Genomic DNA, 18,171 nt, shown 5'->3' with positions numbered 1-18,171 from the left:
AACTTTTGAAAGTCTCCATGCTGAGGTCAGACTGCACTATTTGAGGACATGGAAGGGAAGAGCAAGTGAGATGGGATAGGGTTGTGTGAAAAAATGCCCATAACAATGTGACCTTTCCTGCTGGTGAGCTGTACACTACCATTTGTTCTGCAAATGGTTTTGCTTGTCCAAGAAACGTATGGTTGTTAGTTTTGAAATCAAATTGAGGCACTGTGACTTATTACTTAGTTTTGTTTGTCTTTGCTCACTTTGTGCAGCTGAACTTCCTTCAGAAAGACATTGAGGTTCCTCCAGAGTATTTAAAAACTGCAAGAGCAGCAGCTGAGCCAGGACATAGTGAAGGAATATCTGCAAGATTAGAATTTTAGATGAAATTCGTCATTTTTACTTCACAAGGACAGGTCTGTTATCTTGCCTGGGGCAGTGGATGGGGTGCCTGCTGACTGTCTTGGACCTCATTATATCCAGGGTGGTCAGTGCATCAGGCTGTAGTTTGTGTGGTTTAAATTAATTTATAACTCATGGACTCAGCCCTGCCACTGTTCATGATTAGGATTTGGGAGCTTAGCTGTTAGTGATTGCTTAGCTACAGTGACACAAGTGCTGGAGACAGAAAGGCTGTCCATCACTTAAGGAGTGTGCTATGCCCTTGGGAATGCAGGGGAAGAGGATGAAGTTGTGATGTTTTCTCGCTAGTTAGGAAGTGCTCCAGTTAGCAGACTTATGGATTATTTTGTGTGAAATGCTGGTTTTGTTGATGCGAGGGAAGATGGGCTTAGCATGAAGAGGTAACCAAAAATTGCCCAGGGGATTCATACATAATGCTGATGTAATGCATTGCTGAGCCAAAAAGAAGTGCACACCAGTACAGGGCGAAAGTGTTACTGGTGAGTGCTAAGTGCTTAGAGGTGGAGGCTGATTTAAATACCTCCTCTACATTGCCATCCCATGACTAAAATTTCTCTTTCTTGCTTAGTATAATTTATATTTATGGCAATTTCTGTAGAGCCACAAATGCCTTCAAGGTACCATTCTTGGAGGTATTTAGAAAACCAGCATGGAGAAAAAAATCCCTGCACCAGAGATCTTCAGGTCTGAAGGGACCAATGAGGCAAGGAAGGTAGTGTAACCAGCCCATCATCCTTCCACACCCTGGGTGCCTCCCAGTGTGGCTGCAGAGCCTCCTTCCTTCCCACAGTCAGCAGCCAGGAACCTGCTGTTCCCCATGCAGCATACCCTCTCAATTTCTGAATGTAGCCTCAAGACTAACCTTTAGTACCTTCTTCAGCACCCTCAGAAGATCTGCTGACCTGGTGCCAAAATAAAGCAAAAGCTGCTGTTGGGGGTTGTTTGGCCTGGTCACCATTTCTCAGTCCTGCAGCAAAAACTGGTGCTCCTACCACTTGCCCTGGTGACTTTTGGTACACCCAGGAGGCTCTTGTGGCCATGGAGGGGGAATGTGAGACCCTGTGGCTTTCTGGGGCACAGGCTTTCTAAGAAGAAGTGCCATGTTGTGATGGGGGTGCTGTTGTTCACTTCTCCCCTCTCTCCATGCTGCCTTTTGGCCCTCCCTGTTGTGCTCTCCCGTGCCATCGCGTGCCTGTCCCCCCTGGCCAGAGCAGTGCCCAGCTGGGCCGTGCAGCTGGAGTGGAGGGGGCAGGATGTGGGGGCAGCCCCCGTGCCAGCTGCACCCTCACACAGGAAGGTCTCCACAGGCTGTTTCCACATCTGCTGGAGAGGCGACGTGTCTGCCGCTTCACCAGTGGCGTGTGGCTTGCTGCCCTTACAGCTGCGCCAAAGCCGTGGGGCTCTGTCCTGCGCTCCCCCTGTGCCCCCGCGGGAGGATGAGTGTGCCTGGGGATGCTCACGAGGTGGTGACTAACTCCTGCTCTGCTCAGCGTGGGAGCTGCATCCGCCAGCACAGAAGGGACATTCTTCAGGTTGGCAAAACACAGATTGTGCCAAAAAACTGAGACAAGTCAGGAGGTGTAGTAGGATGGTAGAAGCTGTTCTCCCTTGCTTTCAGCTGGGCCATCATCCTTTTCCACTGCTCTTCCTATGTCCCTGATGACTCTAAATGATATTCCACCTTTCAGCTTTAAAGTCACTTGAGCGTGTGTTGCCATGTCTCCTGCTCTTCAGCCACATACTCAGTGAGCTTCCCTTGCAGCAGCATGATTGGTATCTTTTCAGCAGAAGGTAGTTTGTCTTAAGGGAGTATTTCTTACATGCAATACTGTCTTGAATTAACATCTGACATAAGCACTGCTGAAAGAAAATGGATCCCACCTATTGTGCAGTAGGTATAATGGGGATTCTTAAACAGCATGGTTTGGGAATAACCCAACTCTCTAATTAATGTTCTTTTTTTATGCCAAACCCAAGCTGCTCAGGCAGTTTTATTCTTTTCCCATGTCTGGGAGGCAGTATGGTGTTTGAAGACTTCAGTAAAGCTACATGTTGATTTTTAATAACACCTATGTCTTGAGGCTGGTTGTGGGGGATCACTGTCTGTCATTAGTCAGGCATCTTGTTTGAGCTTCCTAACCAGTTTGTTGACAAAAAATACCACTGTTTTGGAAGAAATCTGACACTTTTTTGTTCTATTTCTTAAACAGATTAGTTTGCTTTTCTTCTGCTCCTGTGCTAAGGGAGTCTGCCACCCTAGAACTGAGCTCCTGTTTGAAATAACTAGCATATACCTATGAAGTACTCATGAAAGAATTCAGGCCTTTTGTTTGCTCTTTAATTATTCCTAATTAAACATCAGAGGATCATTTGAGATAGTTAAAAGTTAAAATGCTTTTTCTGCACCATAGTTACCTGCCAAGGCAGTGCTGATGAGGGCTTAGGTTTCTCTTCTATGAAGGTGGAAAACAAAAACACTTTCAAATGTCTGGTTACTCTGGGTGGTTGAAGGCTCTGACTAATAGCCAAAGACACATGCTGTGGTGATAGCAGCCATCAGACTGGTGCTGTAACCCACCATGGACTCTGCCCCAGTCCTTCCACATTTGTTTCTGCAGCCAGGCTCCCCCTAATACGTGATGGGCAATTTTGTTCCAGGGGTGGGAAAGAGCAGGAGGTGAAAAGCCTTTTCCTTTTTTCACACCAGTGGTGTTCCTCCTTTCCCCAAGGAAAGTGCTGAAGATTAACCAGGCAGAGACCATATGGAGGTAGTGTTGGGCCCTGCTGTGCAATCATAAGTTTGTCATCTGACACCTTCATCCCTTCTCTACAGACAGGTTGGGGACAGGAGAGTTAGTAACTGGTACAACTAATTCCCTAAAGCCCCACTGATGTTCTTGGTGATGTGTGAAGGACTTGAAGCTCCTGTCATAGCCTGGGATGTATTGTAGCAGAAGTGTGTTTTTATGTTTGACTTACATCTCTAGGAGGAAATGGATTTGTCTGTAGATACTGTGCTTTGAATAAGAACATCCTCAGATGTAAACGATGCCACTGTGCTGCTTGTGCTGTCATCATGCTACAGGCTAAAAAGAGAAACTTGCCCTCTCTCCATTTCCATGCTGCTTTACAGGTATATCCAGCATCTTTCAGAGAACTCTGAGCCACAGTTGAACCTTGTATATTCATTCTGAGCAGGCCTAGCGACACTCATAGTAACCTTGGTGGAATGCTCTGTGATCTCCTAACTCTAAAATGTACTTGTCACTTGTTCATCAGGTGTTCTGGGCAGCTCCTTAGGAACTTAGAGGATCAAAAACAAGCCTTGTTTATATGTGATGGTAAAGAAAAAATAACCAAACCCAACCTCAAAATGAAAAAATTCAAGTCAAGATTGTTTAGAGATTGTGGTTTCAAATTTGTCAGAGTTGTTGGAGGGTAGATGGTGTTGCCTTTTGTGGCACTGTCCCATAATTAAGTGTATTCCTTTGTAAGTCTCTTGGTGCATCTCTCTGTATTCCTATCAATGCGTGACAAAGAGCTCTGAGGAGCGCTGGTGGGCTTGTATTGCAGCCTGGGATAGCTCTGTAATGAATGGGAATTTCCATTCCTTGCCTCTAGCTTCTGTCTCATGCCACAGATTATCTGTGAATGTGTGGTTGACAGTTTAGATGGGCCAAGGAACCAGGAAGCTCCCAGTCCTCAGGCAGGTCCTAGACATGTTGTACACAGGCATGTGGGAAACAAACTCCGTGTGGGAGTGTGATCAGCCCAGCACAAGTTCCCTGCTGCCTGCAGACAGGCATTTGCTTACTGGACCATCTTAAGCCACCACTTTGGAACATATAGAGCGTATTTGTGACCCTGACCAAAGCAGTTAATAAGATTTTGCTTTCATTTAAACATGTTCACAAAGCGGAAGGCACTGTGACTTCCTCACAGTAACATACAGCTTGAGCTTCTGTAAATTACAGTGGACATTGTACTAAGATGGCTTTCTGCCTTTAGGGTTTAGCAGAAAAATTCTGTAATGCCTTTTTGTTGTTGTTGGTTTTGGGTTTTTTTTGCTATTACTTGCAAACAGGAAATGAATAAGCAAAGAAAGACCATTATAACTGTGGTTTCAGAGACTGTACAGCTTGAAACAAAGGGATTTCTTCACATTCAACCTCATTAGTCTGATTAGTGGGCTTGTAAAATGAAGCATGAAAATGAAACATGACATGGACATGAATTGATTGTACTAAAATCTACACAAACTGCTGCTTGGAAATGAAAGGATAACAGACATCTCCTCTGAGCTGTTAAAAAAGTTAAGTTTTCAAAGTAGCTTATTTTTTTAGACCATATAAATTACATTTCTGTAGCTTTTAAGAGGAGACGATAAGAAGCTGAAAAATTCAAATGAGCCTGTCAGGTGATTTTTTGTTTGTTTGTTTGGTTTGTTGGGTTTTTTTAATAGAGCAGAAAAACATGAAGACATAATAGGTTATCAGTAGAAAGATATGTTGGCCTGGAACCTGTTATAACTGTGTAGAAATGGATGATGGGCTGCTAGTTGTTTCCATTAAAAAATCAGAGAGAATACTTAGCATAGTTTTCAGAAAGGCCTCTTTGTATCCTGCTGATTTCTCCCTTCAAATACACTCTGTACTGTTTCTTTGGTTATTGCAAAAACACCTGTTTGGTTGGATGTTGATGGGAGATCCTGAAAGGGGGGTGAGTTTACTTTATCAGCATTAGCTCAGGTACTGGCACGGTGTGGTGCAGGTGCAGCAGTCTCCTGTTTCTAGTGTAGCTGTACAGCTACAACAGATCTTTAAAATTCGGGTTTGAATGCCTAGTTTTCTTAACAGATCTTAGCCCCACAAGCCTGGATCTCTTTGGGTATGAATTGGTTTATTTCTGTATGTGTCTTGTACTGCCCAAACTAGGTCTGTCCAACTGCAGTGTGTGTGCTGCATGTGACTGTGTGACTGTCTACGTCCTTTTTGCTTCTGAAGCTCACTTTAAAAAAAAGGCAAGTAATTTGAATGCATGTCTTGGTGTATTTCGAAGAAGTATTTTGAAATCCTGCTTTCAAAGATTAGTCACAGTAGTACAGTTAGGATCACAGAAATCCTTTTGTAACTGTGGGGTCTGCCTTTCCAGTAAGAGCATCTGGAAAAAGATTTCTAAATGCTGTTGGATGTTGTGTAAAAGTGAGCTGGAAATGTTCACTCAGGAGAAGAATTTGGCATGTCGGTAGTGAGGAAAGCGAAGGTATGGCTGAGGGGTTCCTGCAAAGTTGGTTGAGGAAGTATGTGATCTCTGTGAAATATTTTGAGTGAGGGGCTGAGTGTAAATGTGCTTGGAGGACCCTGTAGTGGTGCTTTCAGTCCTAGCAAGCTGCTGCCATTATGGTTTAGCTCACTGGGAAAAACAGGGTAGGATGTTGGTGTAGGGGGTGTGCTAAGCTGTTGTCCTTTGGGCAGTGAAGCTTGGGGGTTTAGTGTGAACGTGGAATGTATGGGGTTTGGAAAGCTTCCTGGGGCAATTTCCACTTAGGCATCTTTTGCTATGCGTGATGCTGCTCTGTAATGCACTGCCACAAAGTATTTCCAGGAACCATGGAAGTAATTCATTGCCAGGTTTATTTACCCCCTTGCTCCATATATAAGTGAATAATGCATTACCTACGTTAAACCTGAATAGATGTGTGTTGTAGAGGTGACCTGTGGTGGGCACAGCACATGAAATGTGCAGCTTCCTCAGCCACTGTGCTTCTGGCCCATGACTCAAAGAGAAGCAGTGTCTGCTGAGCACAGCCACTGTCTGTCACACAGTGTGCTGGGTGCTCCCATGCCAGGATCAGCAGTGCCTGTGGAGAGCATGAGCTCCTGCCACAGGCTGCAGAAGACCCATTTTTCAGGGTCTTGTGGATGGTCACCCTATAGCTACCACTTTGTACCACAGGTTTTGGAGGCACATGCGATTTATTTTCTAGGCATGAGTCAGGACATGATTTTGCCTACAAGAATCAAAATACTCTTTAAGATGTTTCCATGGAAAGGGGGGCTATGTGGGGAAAAGGGAAGAGGGGAGGAAGAGCGATCACTTCTTTGAGCAGGTTTTGGGACAAGTGTTTTGAGTATGCCCATCCTGGCACCTGGAGTTGTGGCTCTTGAGCACTGGGCACGGGTACTTTTCACTCTGTTTATTATTTTCAGCATAGGTTTGTGGAATTTGTGTAATTTAGCTAAGTGTGTGTGTTTCTAATACAAACCTCAGTGCAAACAAACCCTGCCCAGCAGGGACTGTTGCAGAAAGAAGAATGAGAGTACTGTTGACTTGAATGTTCCCTGTCTTTCCAATGAGTTCCAGATATTTAATGTGTTTTGTTCCGCTGCTGGTTACCCAGACAAGTATTTTAGTGACTTTGAGATGATTTCTTCTTTGGTTTGAGTGAGGGGAGGAAGAATGTGTAAGGGGGGAGGTTGAACATAGCCTTCTAAAAATGAAAGTACAAGTTAAAGTCTTTATTCAGTATATTAAGATACAATTGATGGTTAAAAAAGCTGGGTTTATGTCCACTTTTCAGAGTGCTTGGGTGGCTATTTGCTGTGGATCTGGGGAAGGCAAAAAGAGGTGCTGGGTAAAAGTAAACCCACCATGTAGTTATTCAAGGTGTTGCCTGTCATTAAACAATCTTTTCTGCAGAAGAGAGGTTTTGAGAGGGGAAAGGGAAGTTGACCAAGAATTATTCAGTGGTGGTGTCACCTTTATCTTTGAGATTTCTGTGGTGATCAGAATGGCCCTGAAAGTGATTAGACTATGCACTTCAAAAGCTGACTAAAGATTAAAATTGAAGTTGTGAACAACAACGTGTGTTTTAAGTGTAAATATGTTAAAAATAGCATCTCTGTAGTTGAGCAAGGCATACGAAAACTCATCATGATGTTAGCAGCTGAAGTTAAAGCAAAGAAGAGCAACCTGTTTTCCCAGTAAACTTCCATAGGTTTGATTTCTGTGAAGTTCAGTGTGTTCTGGGGGCTGCTGTTAAGGACAGCACTATCTGTGTTAGCAGTAAAGTGATAGACACAATTAGTATTGCCTGCTCTTCCAGGAAAAAAGCCAATGGATGTCATGCGACGGATCTAAAAATGGACAGTGACAACACCCATTTTATGCTTCGTTTGATCCAGTGTAATACTGGTGTGGTGCTGCTGTGTGATGGAGGGGCTGAACTGAAATAATTTGTATTTGTATTGATCATAAGGCTCATTATATGAGGCAACTTTTGCGGTTTGCCACTTAGAAATTCACACAACTTCTGCTGCAAAATAGTGTGAGGGAGCTTTGTGCTTTGGTCTGGGGTTTTGACAGTTGTGGGGTATTTGTGCTTTCCCCTTCTATCTCAAATTTGGTGTCTACCAACATCTTGAGAAAAAGAAAACAATACTTTCAAGCTGCTGGGTTTATTAGATTTTTTTTTCCCCCACTGGAGAATCTAAAATAAAATTCAGTTGCATAAACATTTGTAACCAGGAAAACGCATACCTGACAATGTCTTTAAAAAGAGCTTTTTCTGGAAAATTCTGCTGAATTAGCTTTGTAATCACTTTCCTGTCACTCTCTCCAGTGATTATATGAGTGGGTTTTAGTTTGCCTGTGTGTCTTAACCTTTGATTTTTCTGACTTACAGGTTATAACTAGACAGAGAGAGATCCGCACAGATCACTCTCCTCTGGGCGCCCTAGAGTTCTCCAAATTCTGGGCAGCCACACTCTGGTGTGAGTGTATAAGGATTGCCCAGGGCTGGAAATACTGATGTTGATAAGCTGGGTTTGGAAATCACACCCTAAGTGAGCTTGCTTGTGTCTATCTAGTGCGTAGCAGCATCTGGCAGCAGTCTAACAAGTGTATGTGCCTCTCTGTCTCAGGCTTAATTCTTGTCTTGAACAAGCAAGTATTTGTATGGGAAGAGGGTTCGGGGAACCACAAATATGTATTCTCTTCCCACTAGTGTTAGTTCTATGGTGTTGATAGGACTAAAAGAGAAACCCCATTCTGCTCTTCTTATGGCTGGGAAATTGTTCTGGCTTTGCAGACCAGAGGTCAGCCATCTGGGGAAATTGCTCAACTCTGCTCTCATTTCCAGAACTGCAGAATAAATTATGTGCACATCTGAAGTTTGTTGGGAATTTTCTTGAAGTACTGTGTCGAGGGGCTGATAAAAGAGACACTACATTTTCTACGAGCCAATAGACCATTTTTCATTCATACCCCAACACCACTTGCTTGAATAGCAAATGGAAACACACATCTAATAGCTGAGGGAAATGCCTGGAATTACTAGGAGGTGGTATTGCAGCTTTTGGGAGGATGCATTAGCTTTTTGTGAGTTGGAACATTCAATCTGCTTTTGTGTCAGGAAAGGACTGTGGTCTGTTACGCCCAGTGGTTAGAGTGGGAATGGGATTTGGACATTTTTATCATGAACTCAACTCAAGAACCAGAGAAGCTGAGGGTTTGGGTGAAGAGGGCTGGGAGGCTGGCTAACAGTTGTATCAAACAGGCAGCCAAGGCAAGGACATGATGAGAAAGAACCTACACTGCAAGTCCCCAGATCCTTGTGAAAACTGCTGCCTGCAATGAGGGGTGTGTAGAGATGGGACAGATCGGAGCAGGCTTGTCAGGAAGGGAGGGTGAGCTGGGGAAGGGGAAGGCAGCATGAGGCAGAAATCAGAATGGTGAAACTACAGATCTGTGTAAGGACTGAGGGCTAGTGGAAGGAATGGCATTGAGGTTAGCGGAAAGGACAGGAATACACTAAGCAATTGCCTGCAGTTTCTTGCTGGAGCTAAGAAACATGTTCAGCTGTTGAGAGACTAGAGGACATTCGATGTTTGATGGATGAAAAAGCCATCAAGATGCTGGTGCTGTGCTGCTGTGGTATATCTTGGACCTTTGGTCCTGGAATTACACACTGCAGGATGACACCAATATGCCTGGAGGTGGCAATGCTTCAGGTAGTTTTCTTCTGGTTTGCCTTTGCCAGTGTTGTGGGGAGACAGAGCTTCAGTCCCTAGAGCCAGTGCCAGTCCTTCAAAGATTGACAGCCAGACCCCAAATATTAAAAGTATGCCTGATGGGGCAAAGTCACTCTGGTTTCTGGTGCTGGTGCCTTTGAGGATCTAGCTTGCCATCTTTGTCTGTAATTCCAAGACCTAAACACAGACTTTTCAAGTGAGGAGTTTGGGGGACTTTTTTTTTGTTTTTTGGGGGTTTTTTTGTTTTGTTTTGTTGTGGGTTTTTATTTGTTTCGTCTTGTTTTTGTTTAATGAAGCTAAAAGGAGTTGGTTTTTTTTGAGATGCAACCCAAGTGCAGTTAAGATGCAGGAATTTCCACATCAGATAGTGCACAAGGTGTGACACAGCTGCCACTGCCTCCAGCTGCCTTCTACTGTCCTGTGTCAAGGGCTGGTGCTGGTTGGCTTGCAAATAGCCCGTGCAAGCCAACTCATGCATGTGCTGCTGCTCCCTAATGAGACATCCTAACCACATTACTAACTGGGACACATGACTGAAGAGAATTAAGTAACTCCTTGATTGCAGGAATTTAGGACTTCAAGGAAAATGCTCCACATGAGACCTGTGGCACATCACAAACTGCCAAAACTTCAGTCTGGCTTTCAGACAAACAAGAAGAAAAAGAGTAGCTAAGGTTTTTCTCACTTTTTAAATTTTTTTGTTTATTTGAATGCATTTTTAATGCAAACACCAAAAACTGAGGTACATCCCAATTACTGGAGCCTTCTGATGGTGCTTTTGTTGTATCAGTTAACTAAGGAAACACCAATGAACTGAGCCCGGGACAGCAGGAATCCATGCCTGCCTCCCCTGCAGGCAAGGGTGGGCTCAGACACAGCCCCACGTAACCAAAAGGCAGCCTTTGTGCTGTGTGTTGATTTGTGCTAAGAGAGCAGGACAGGGATGTGTGGCGGACCTTGTTGTCCTAATAAAATATTAAGGACTTGCTTTTTTTTCTTAGAAATTATTTCTTTCCCCTTGGGAAACCTATAATTAGGAGTTGGAGGGGGAAGAAAACATAAGCTATTTATTTAGATGTAGACGAGTATTTCCAGTTCTCCACTGTAAGTCTTGGGAAAAAAAATAGATACACATGCACATGTGTGTGTAGCATGCCTGTGAATAGCTTTATAAAGCTCCTCAGGTAGAAGTAACGGATGAAACCTTCACCACCTAGAACTGGAGCATCTGTGTGTTAGTTTTCCCATGCTCTGCCTGCTGCTCCAAGTGAGTGTGATGAATCATGTAGTGTCTGCAGATCTCAGTATGGCTTAGGAGCTTGTGTCTCAACTGAAAAGACAGTTGGACTTTGTTATCCAAGTTTTCTAGCTTTTCTTTTATTAGTAATCACATGTTGAGAATCCCCTATTGCATTTTGTTACAAGCGTTTCTGATAAATATCATGAATCTTACCTGAGTGAAATCTGTGTTCTAGGAAAAATGGTTGCTTGATCATTTTAAAAAGACGATAGACTTGATAATCAGCCAGAGACTGAGACCAGCCCAAGTCATGAGAGCTTGGCAGAATGGGCCAATTTTTCAGCAGAATGTAATGAGTGGTGAACAACATCCTTGGGATCAGTGCTGTGCTGTTAAGAGATACAAAGTCTGATGCCAAGAAATGGTACTTTTAGGCAGTGAAAGATGATGTAGGCTGAATTTTAAGCACTTCTGTGGCCTACTGGGAAGAAAAAAAAAATTCAAAAGCCGTAATGAATCCCTGTTCAGCAGAAAAAACCCCTCAGCTACTAATACATAGGTTTCATCATGTTTCTGACCAGGGTTTGGGTCTTTGGGGTATGTAAATTGTACTGTCACAGTTTAGCTGTCCAGGATATTCATATATGTGAAGAAAAACAACTTAAACTGACTAGCATGAGACGTGTTAAGCTGTAGTAGAGGGGGAAAGAAAAAAGGCAGCTCAAGGTACTACCAGTATATTCCTTCAACTATTTGAATATGGGAATGGTGAATGCAGGAACCTCTGAAGTCTGAGAGTGAAAGCAATCAGCTGTTTAGACATCCCAAAAAATAATGCCTGACAGCAATAATTTATATTAGCAGAGAGCTATTACAATCTTTAGAAGACAGAAATCAATCTGAAAAGGTTAATCTCTATTTCAGAGATTTTTTTTGTTTTTTTCCCAATACTCAGTTGGATTAGGATCTGCTATGCTGTGTTAGTCTTTAGCAATGCATCACCAAGACTAAGGGGATACTTTGAAAGGGAGGGTTTTGTATTGTTAATGTTAATTACAACAGATTTAGAAGCAAGGATTTGGCTTCTACTCCTGCTGAGTGTCCAGTCTAGGAAAGGAGGTAATGATAGTCACTTTTGCAGGCTCTTCACAAGATTTCCTGCTGTTTGAGCACTTTCCTGGTGCCTGTGTGGGCACTGCATGTTACAAAAGCAGTCATCAGAAGGGTCAAGCACTAACAGCTTTCAAACAGCCCCAAAGTATAAGTGCATGTTTGGAAATTAATTTCTTAATGTGTCTGTCCTCCTCCTATGTGATTGGTGAATTACACAGGCAAATTTAACAGCAGCATTGGGATTAATGACTGAGGGCGAAGCAGAGGCTTGGAAGGATTTGATGGAAAAAGCCCATTAGTCATGGCCTTGTCAGGAGTTCTAGAATATTATGGCTTTTCTAGAATATGATGTTTCTCCACCAAAACTCAGGTTAGGAACTGTAGCAATTCAGCCTCTAAACTGTGATTCGATAGACTTATTTTTCCCTCTTTTTTTTTTTTTGGGTGAGGGTAGCATTACAAAGGGCTACCTCAGCTCCTCAGATAGAAACGCAGTTTTGAAGTGGAAGCAGCAGTCTGAGCTATAGGACGAGTTTCAGAAGGGCAGTGGTCTGCAGGGCATTAATTCCTCATTTGAGGAAAGATGGGTAAACTCTACGAAGCAGTTGATAGTATCGACCTTTGGCAGGCTCCTTCCCAGCTCTCAAATATGGGTAACATTTGATTGTTCTTTCAGTCTTCAAAGACCAATGCAAACCTTTATTTTCTATAAATAATTTAATAAATACTTTTGTTTTACAATGATACAACAAATAACAAATTCATAGCAAATGAGTCACAAAGAATTTAGGATCAGTATACTTTAATAAGGTATCAGTGTCAAAATACATTTCCTTATCAAGTTAAAGTTCCCATACAGTTATAATATTGTCAATAAGAATTCAGCAATATAGATTATGAAATAATTATGATAAAAAGTATGATTAATATTAAGACATGGAATATTTTTTCAGAGTGTTTTAGTAAACTGTTAGGGTATAACATTTTTAATGCTGAAACTACACAAATAAGAAACAGAAGAGCAGTATTCAAGTGTCCTTAATCCTTGAAGCCTTAAGTCTGTGCCACTGCAAATTCGTCAAATCTGGATGGCCAATTTCCATCAGGTGTTGATGCTTACAATGAGTTTTTTCCACACAGGTAATTTTTTCCACACACACAACTTTACTTTAGGAGTAGATTATTTTTGGTAATAAACTCTTGAAAGATTGCCTACGATAGGGAGTATACTTTTTTTACATCATGTACCCATAACAAAAGGTCTTCAGCTTTTCTAAGCATGTGTGGTTAAGACTCGCTTAACACAGCGAACTCTGAAGTGCTTTATGAACCCAAGGCTCTCTCTATGCAAGTGTCAGTGCATGATATAAAGCAATTTTATCCACCAGGCTTCAGCAGACTCAGAAGTCTCAAAAATATATTTTTGTTCTAAGTTTCTGGGCCAGATTTTACCTTTAGTACTTTGCCACTGTTTCATTTTCTTCAATGAATCTACAGTGATTTATACCAGTGGAGGAAACAAGATGATACATCCCAACATGGATCTAAGTCTCTATGTATTTTAAAGTCAGAACTGCTCACCTGCCTTTTACTGTAGTATTTTTTGCTGTTTAGATTTATTGTAATTTAAACTTTCAAAACCCTTTGAAAGCATTCAAAGCCCTGTTTTCCAGAAATGCGCATGACAATTAATGATAGTTGGAAAGGAGCTCTGAAAATGTCTGGCTGCCTTTTAATGACATTTTAGCTACTGATTAATGTAAGGCAAGCAAAAATGAGAGACCTCCCTGCTGGCTATTCATCTCAGTATGCAATCCCTAATTCTTTTTGTCTAATTATAACTGAGTTAGCCTAATACACTGGGAAATAATACTTTTATTGATTCAATATTGCAATTATATTGCTAGCTAGCATATAAAATGAAAAAGGGTAACATTAATCAGAGGTGTTAGTACTGGCCACTGCTCCGATTCCTGAAATATCAGCAACATCATAACAAATACTACAAGTTTCTAGCAGAAACAGCTCTTAAAGTTGTTGTGTCATAGATATAGCAAAAGTACCAAGAGATGATTAACAACTGACCCAGAGAGAAATAAAAATTAAAAAAAAAATCTGTTTTGTGTAAAAAATAAAGGTAACAACAAAGAACAAAACAAGAAACCTCAACACAAACAAAAACACAGGTCTAAATCCTCCACTGGGGCAAATCTGTAGGACTCCCTTGGCTATAGAGCTAAGCCAGGTTAAGGCAGCTGAGCATGTGGCTTGCTTCTGAGGAAAAAAGCTTACAACGTGCAACTTTCACAGATACCCACAAACATTGCATTTCACCATTCACATTTCTTTCAACAAAGTGTATAAAAATGAAGGAAAGGGGTGGGAGGCAGAAGGCTGGGGTTTTTCCTTAGTATGCTTTTCCAAAAGGTATTAAAGTTACAATAAAATAAATGCTGGAAAACAGAAAGACTCAAAGGATTTTAATTTGGCAGATCAACAAAAAACTGTGGTTGGAGATCAAATTTGTTTCATTCATCTTTGGCAATAAAAATATATCTTTGCAGTACTGCAGCCAAAGTATCGCATGATGAGGCATTTATACCACAGCTTTTTATTAGCATGAAATTTGAAAAAAAAAATTCAGAATATAAATTACAGGTAATGAGATAAGGGGAGGGTAATCAAACTCTCTAAACACCACTTTAATTGCAATAGAGAAAATACAGTAGATGTATTTCTTTAATATGAATAATAAAGTGAGTAACTTCAAAAGGCCACTATTTGGTAATGTGGACAGGTTCAATATCTAAGTAAAATCCTGTAAAAGTGTACTGGTATTAGAAACTGTCTACTTGCAAAAATATATTTAAAACTGAAGCTGTTTTGAACAGTATAGGCCACGGAATATTGCGGGATCGCTCAGGTCGCCTGGTCCAGCGCTCGGAGCAGTTCGCTGCCCTGCAGCAGCGTCGAGCTGCCCAGCACAGGCACGTTCACCTCACAGTCATACCTTGTCAGCTCAGGCAGCAGGTAGGGCTCAAAGGATGGCCCCAGCAGGCGACTGGTCATACCTGCAACAGAGCAGGGAAACAAGTTATGGTGCTGAGAGCAGAAAGGGCACTTGTTTCCCTCTACCTCTTCTGTTTACACCAGTTTCATTCTGTTTTGATGTCAATATGCCTCAAAGCACCAGCAGTTCCAGGTGTCAGAGCAAATCTGTGGTCTGCCCCACCTTAAGCTGCTGCAAGGGTGTCATAAACAAGTGAGTTTTTCATTTCAACCCCCAAATTTAGATTGTTCTGAGAAAAACTGTATTGGTGAAGATGAGAAAAGCTGTAGTAAGACATGATTTCTAAATTGAAATTCACTCACCTTATGTACTAAAAAGAACAGATACACATCTGTCCCTTTAGTTACTTATTTCAACTTCTAGAAGGCACATGTTAAGACTCTAACCTACAAACTTCCATATCAATGCTGCAGCAAAGTTGTTTAGTACAATATAATAATCAATTCCGTCAAAAGATATGAGTATGGATGGAGGATGACAGGACCTCCAAGGTGAAAAGGTGTTAAGCTTAACTGAAATGAAAGGTAAAAATACTTTTCTCATATATTACAAATGTAAACATTACAATTTTACACTAAACCACTGAACTGATTTTTTATGCTATATTTGGATCTTACTTTATCATCCTCCTCTGTATTTTTTAACGTGTGTTTTTTTTTTTCATGGAATCAGTATTGGAACAAAAGACCAACATTTTCCAGTTTCTGTGTTTGACAGCTCTTACCTGATGCTTTATGAGCTGGCTGGACACTGTAGTCCTGACAATGGGAACTGTAAAACAGAGGGGGAAACGCTCCTGCTTTCAAATTCTCACCCGGACTGTCACAGGTGGGTTGATGCTGCTGCTGTTGCTGCAGTTGATTCATTGGTTGGCTCAGACCTCTCGAGTTACAGAAAAATTCATCTGTTATTTAAATAGTAGGAAAAAGAAAAGTTAAATGAAGCCAGTGTAATAATTACAGTAGATAATACTGATCCAAAGCAAAGTGAACCTTGGTGTGATGGTGTCACAGCATAGGCAAATCTGCATTTTATCACAAAGGAAGTCTGGAAACAGCCCCAGCTCTAGCAGTAGTACTGCAGTAAAATATGCTTGTATTAGGAAACACAATGTTGTAGAGAAACAGTATCTATTCTAGCTCTGAGATATTCACACCTTGGATCAGCAGGAGGTAAACACAGCTCCGTTAAATTGATTTCTGTTCCCTCCAAAGCAAGTGTGTGTATATACATGAAACCAGCTAAAGGGTATTTATCAAATGTACCTTTAACTTGTTCAGCTCTTAGCGATACAACTTGATCTTTAGTTTTAGCTTAGTGTAATATTTACAGAGCTTATTTACATATACTTTTGAAAGAGCTTTTTTTCCTATTCAACCTGTCTTAAAATGGTGTTTCAATATGTAAAATTGCCAAACCACTTTTGTCTTACCGGTAAGAACACTTGTGCTGAGAGATTTCTTTTCTGTAACCAAGGAACAGTTTTCCCCCTTGAGAAATTTCATTCTCTTCCACATTAAGTGAGATGGGTTAAGGACAGATGGATCTCCCTAGATTGAGAAGGGAAGCAAAACAAACAATTACACAAATGACCATGGTGAGGCCAAAGTTGTGAAGGGCATGCATTTCCAGTGATTACCCCACTCAGCTGTTGCAAGGCTTGTTCTTCATAATCCAGTTGTCGCTTCAGTTTCAAACTGTTAGACAGAGCAAGTCTTGCTGGGTTTACATCTATGCCTCGTTGCCCAAAAGCATCCAGGGTCCTGTGGAGAGGAGATCTTAGTGAGTGCACAGGGAGGCAAATCAAAATCGTCTTGTTCATTTATACAGATTCTTCTTTCATTTAAAGACATTTAAGGCATCTGAGACTTGCCAGTGGACAGATCTCAAACATCAAATAGTTATGAAAGTTTAGCATAAATAGGCTCTAGGGATCTCCAGGCAGAAAAAGAAAATGCTGAGGAAAAGAAAGTAATGTAATTCTTAAGAACAGGATTTGAGAGCCATGGGTGTCCTCTTGCCTTACATACTACGTATGAACACACACGTTGCTGACTGGAGAAAAACCCTTTCTTTCCAGATGCACATTCAGACACTAGCACTTCTGCCAACAAGAAATCCCAAAAAGCAAACTGCACAGCTTCAGGTTTGAAACTGACCATTGATATTTTATGTACTTTCTAAACATGTCAGTTTGACCAACTTTGAAAACTCAAGAGCTACACAGAAGCTTCTAGCTATGAGGCAACTTCTAGGACTGTGCCCTCTGATCTGCATCTCATCACACACTGTTCCCATGTATAAGCAAGCAAACAAAAGGGCTGTAGAAAAAGAGCCTGCAATTTAAGTCTTGGCTGTAGTATTTGTATGTGCCAGCAATAATGTACTTTCATTCCTCCCTCTTCTCTGTTTTCTCTTGTGCAGAACATAGATGCAAGGTCAGAAACTATGTATGTGTCCCTGCTACTGCTGGACCAGTAAGTCTTTTTAGTACTGTTCTTAAACTGCATGAAGTCAAGCACACTTTGCAAAATTACTGGTGTGATTTTAACTGGACCAGCAGGAAATTCATTTGCATATCCTTACAGGCAATGAAAAATTAGCCCACTTCTGCTTGCTCCAGACTCACTGCCACTGGGAGAGCACCTCATTAATTTCCCCAGAGCTGCAGTCTGATGCCTATCACAACAAATTGTTCCAGCTGAATTGAGAGAAATTAATTTTCAAGATTACGACCCTCCTCATTTCCCAAAATATTTTCTGGGTAAATAGACAGTTATACCATGGAAACACGTACCTTTTTTTATATATGGGCACCCTCTGAGAAGTTATTGGTGGCCCCGAGGGGGAACTTGATAGGGATCCTGAGTATTTATCCATGAGTCTCCATTTTGCAGGAACATATTCTAATGGGGGATCAGGTGGCCATTGGGTGTTTGGTCTTCCTCCCATCGAAGACAGGGGAGTGCTGGCTTGGTCATGGTATGGTGGCAGTGATGACCTACTCATATTGTTGAAGAACACCGATGACAGGGACCCATGACCAGAGTTAATTTTTTCATTTGATAGCTGTGGACAATATTTTTCTGGGAGGAACTGATTCTGTGATGTAGGAGCAAGGGGTTGGAAGATGGTACTCATGCTACTTAGACTCTGCTGGGTATTTTGTGCACTTTCAGAGAGAGGGCGTTCTTCTTGGCAGATTGGGCTGAGCTGGAAATCTTCTCCATCCATAGGAATGTAAGGAGCCAAGGTTTCAAGGTCCAGTTCATTAAAGTCAGTCTGTGCAAAGATAAAGAAAGTTCATA

The 18,171-nt window shown here is 41.7% G+C and overlaps 1 protein-coding gene and 1 long non-coding RNA gene across 6 annotated transcripts in view; one reads left to right on the top strand and one right to left on the bottom strand.

Annotated features, from left to right (window-relative positions):
* The window catches only part of LOC146439318 (uncharacterized), a 59,983-nt gene that overhangs the window by 25,093 nt on the left and 16,719 nt on the right, over positions 1-18,171 (top strand). The window lies entirely within an intron of this gene.
* Positions 12,579-18,171, bottom strand: part of EPAS1 (endothelial PAS domain protein 1) — a 111,786-nt gene continuing 106,193 nt past the window's right edge. For all 5 annotated transcript variants that reach the window (XM_085055008.1, XM_085055010.1, XM_085055009.1 and 2 more), the window contains 5 exons: positions 17,661-18,145; positions 16,503-16,626; positions 16,296-16,413; positions 15,588-15,767; positions 12,579-14,864 (listed from right to left, as the gene is read on the bottom strand). In XM_085055008.1, coding sequence (XP_084911134.1) covers positions 14,713-14,864; positions 15,588-15,767; positions 16,296-16,413; positions 16,503-16,626; positions 17,661-18,145 — 1,059 coding nt within the window. In that variant the 3' untranslated portion in view covers positions 12,579-14,712. The remainder of the gene's footprint in view (positions 14,865-15,587; positions 15,768-16,295; positions 16,414-16,502; positions 16,627-17,660; positions 18,146-18,171) is intronic.

The sequence above is a fragment of the Lichenostomus cassidix genome, chromosome 3 (genome assembly GCF_008360975.1).
Source record: "Lichenostomus cassidix isolate B80296 chromosome 3, HeHo_3.0, whole genome shotgun sequence".
Classification (NCBI taxonomy): Eukaryota; Metazoa; Chordata; class Aves; order Passeriformes; family Meliphagidae; genus Lichenostomus; species Lichenostomus cassidix.
Note: the sequence above shows the minus strand (reverse complement) of the source record. Positions and strands in the feature narration are given on the sequence as shown.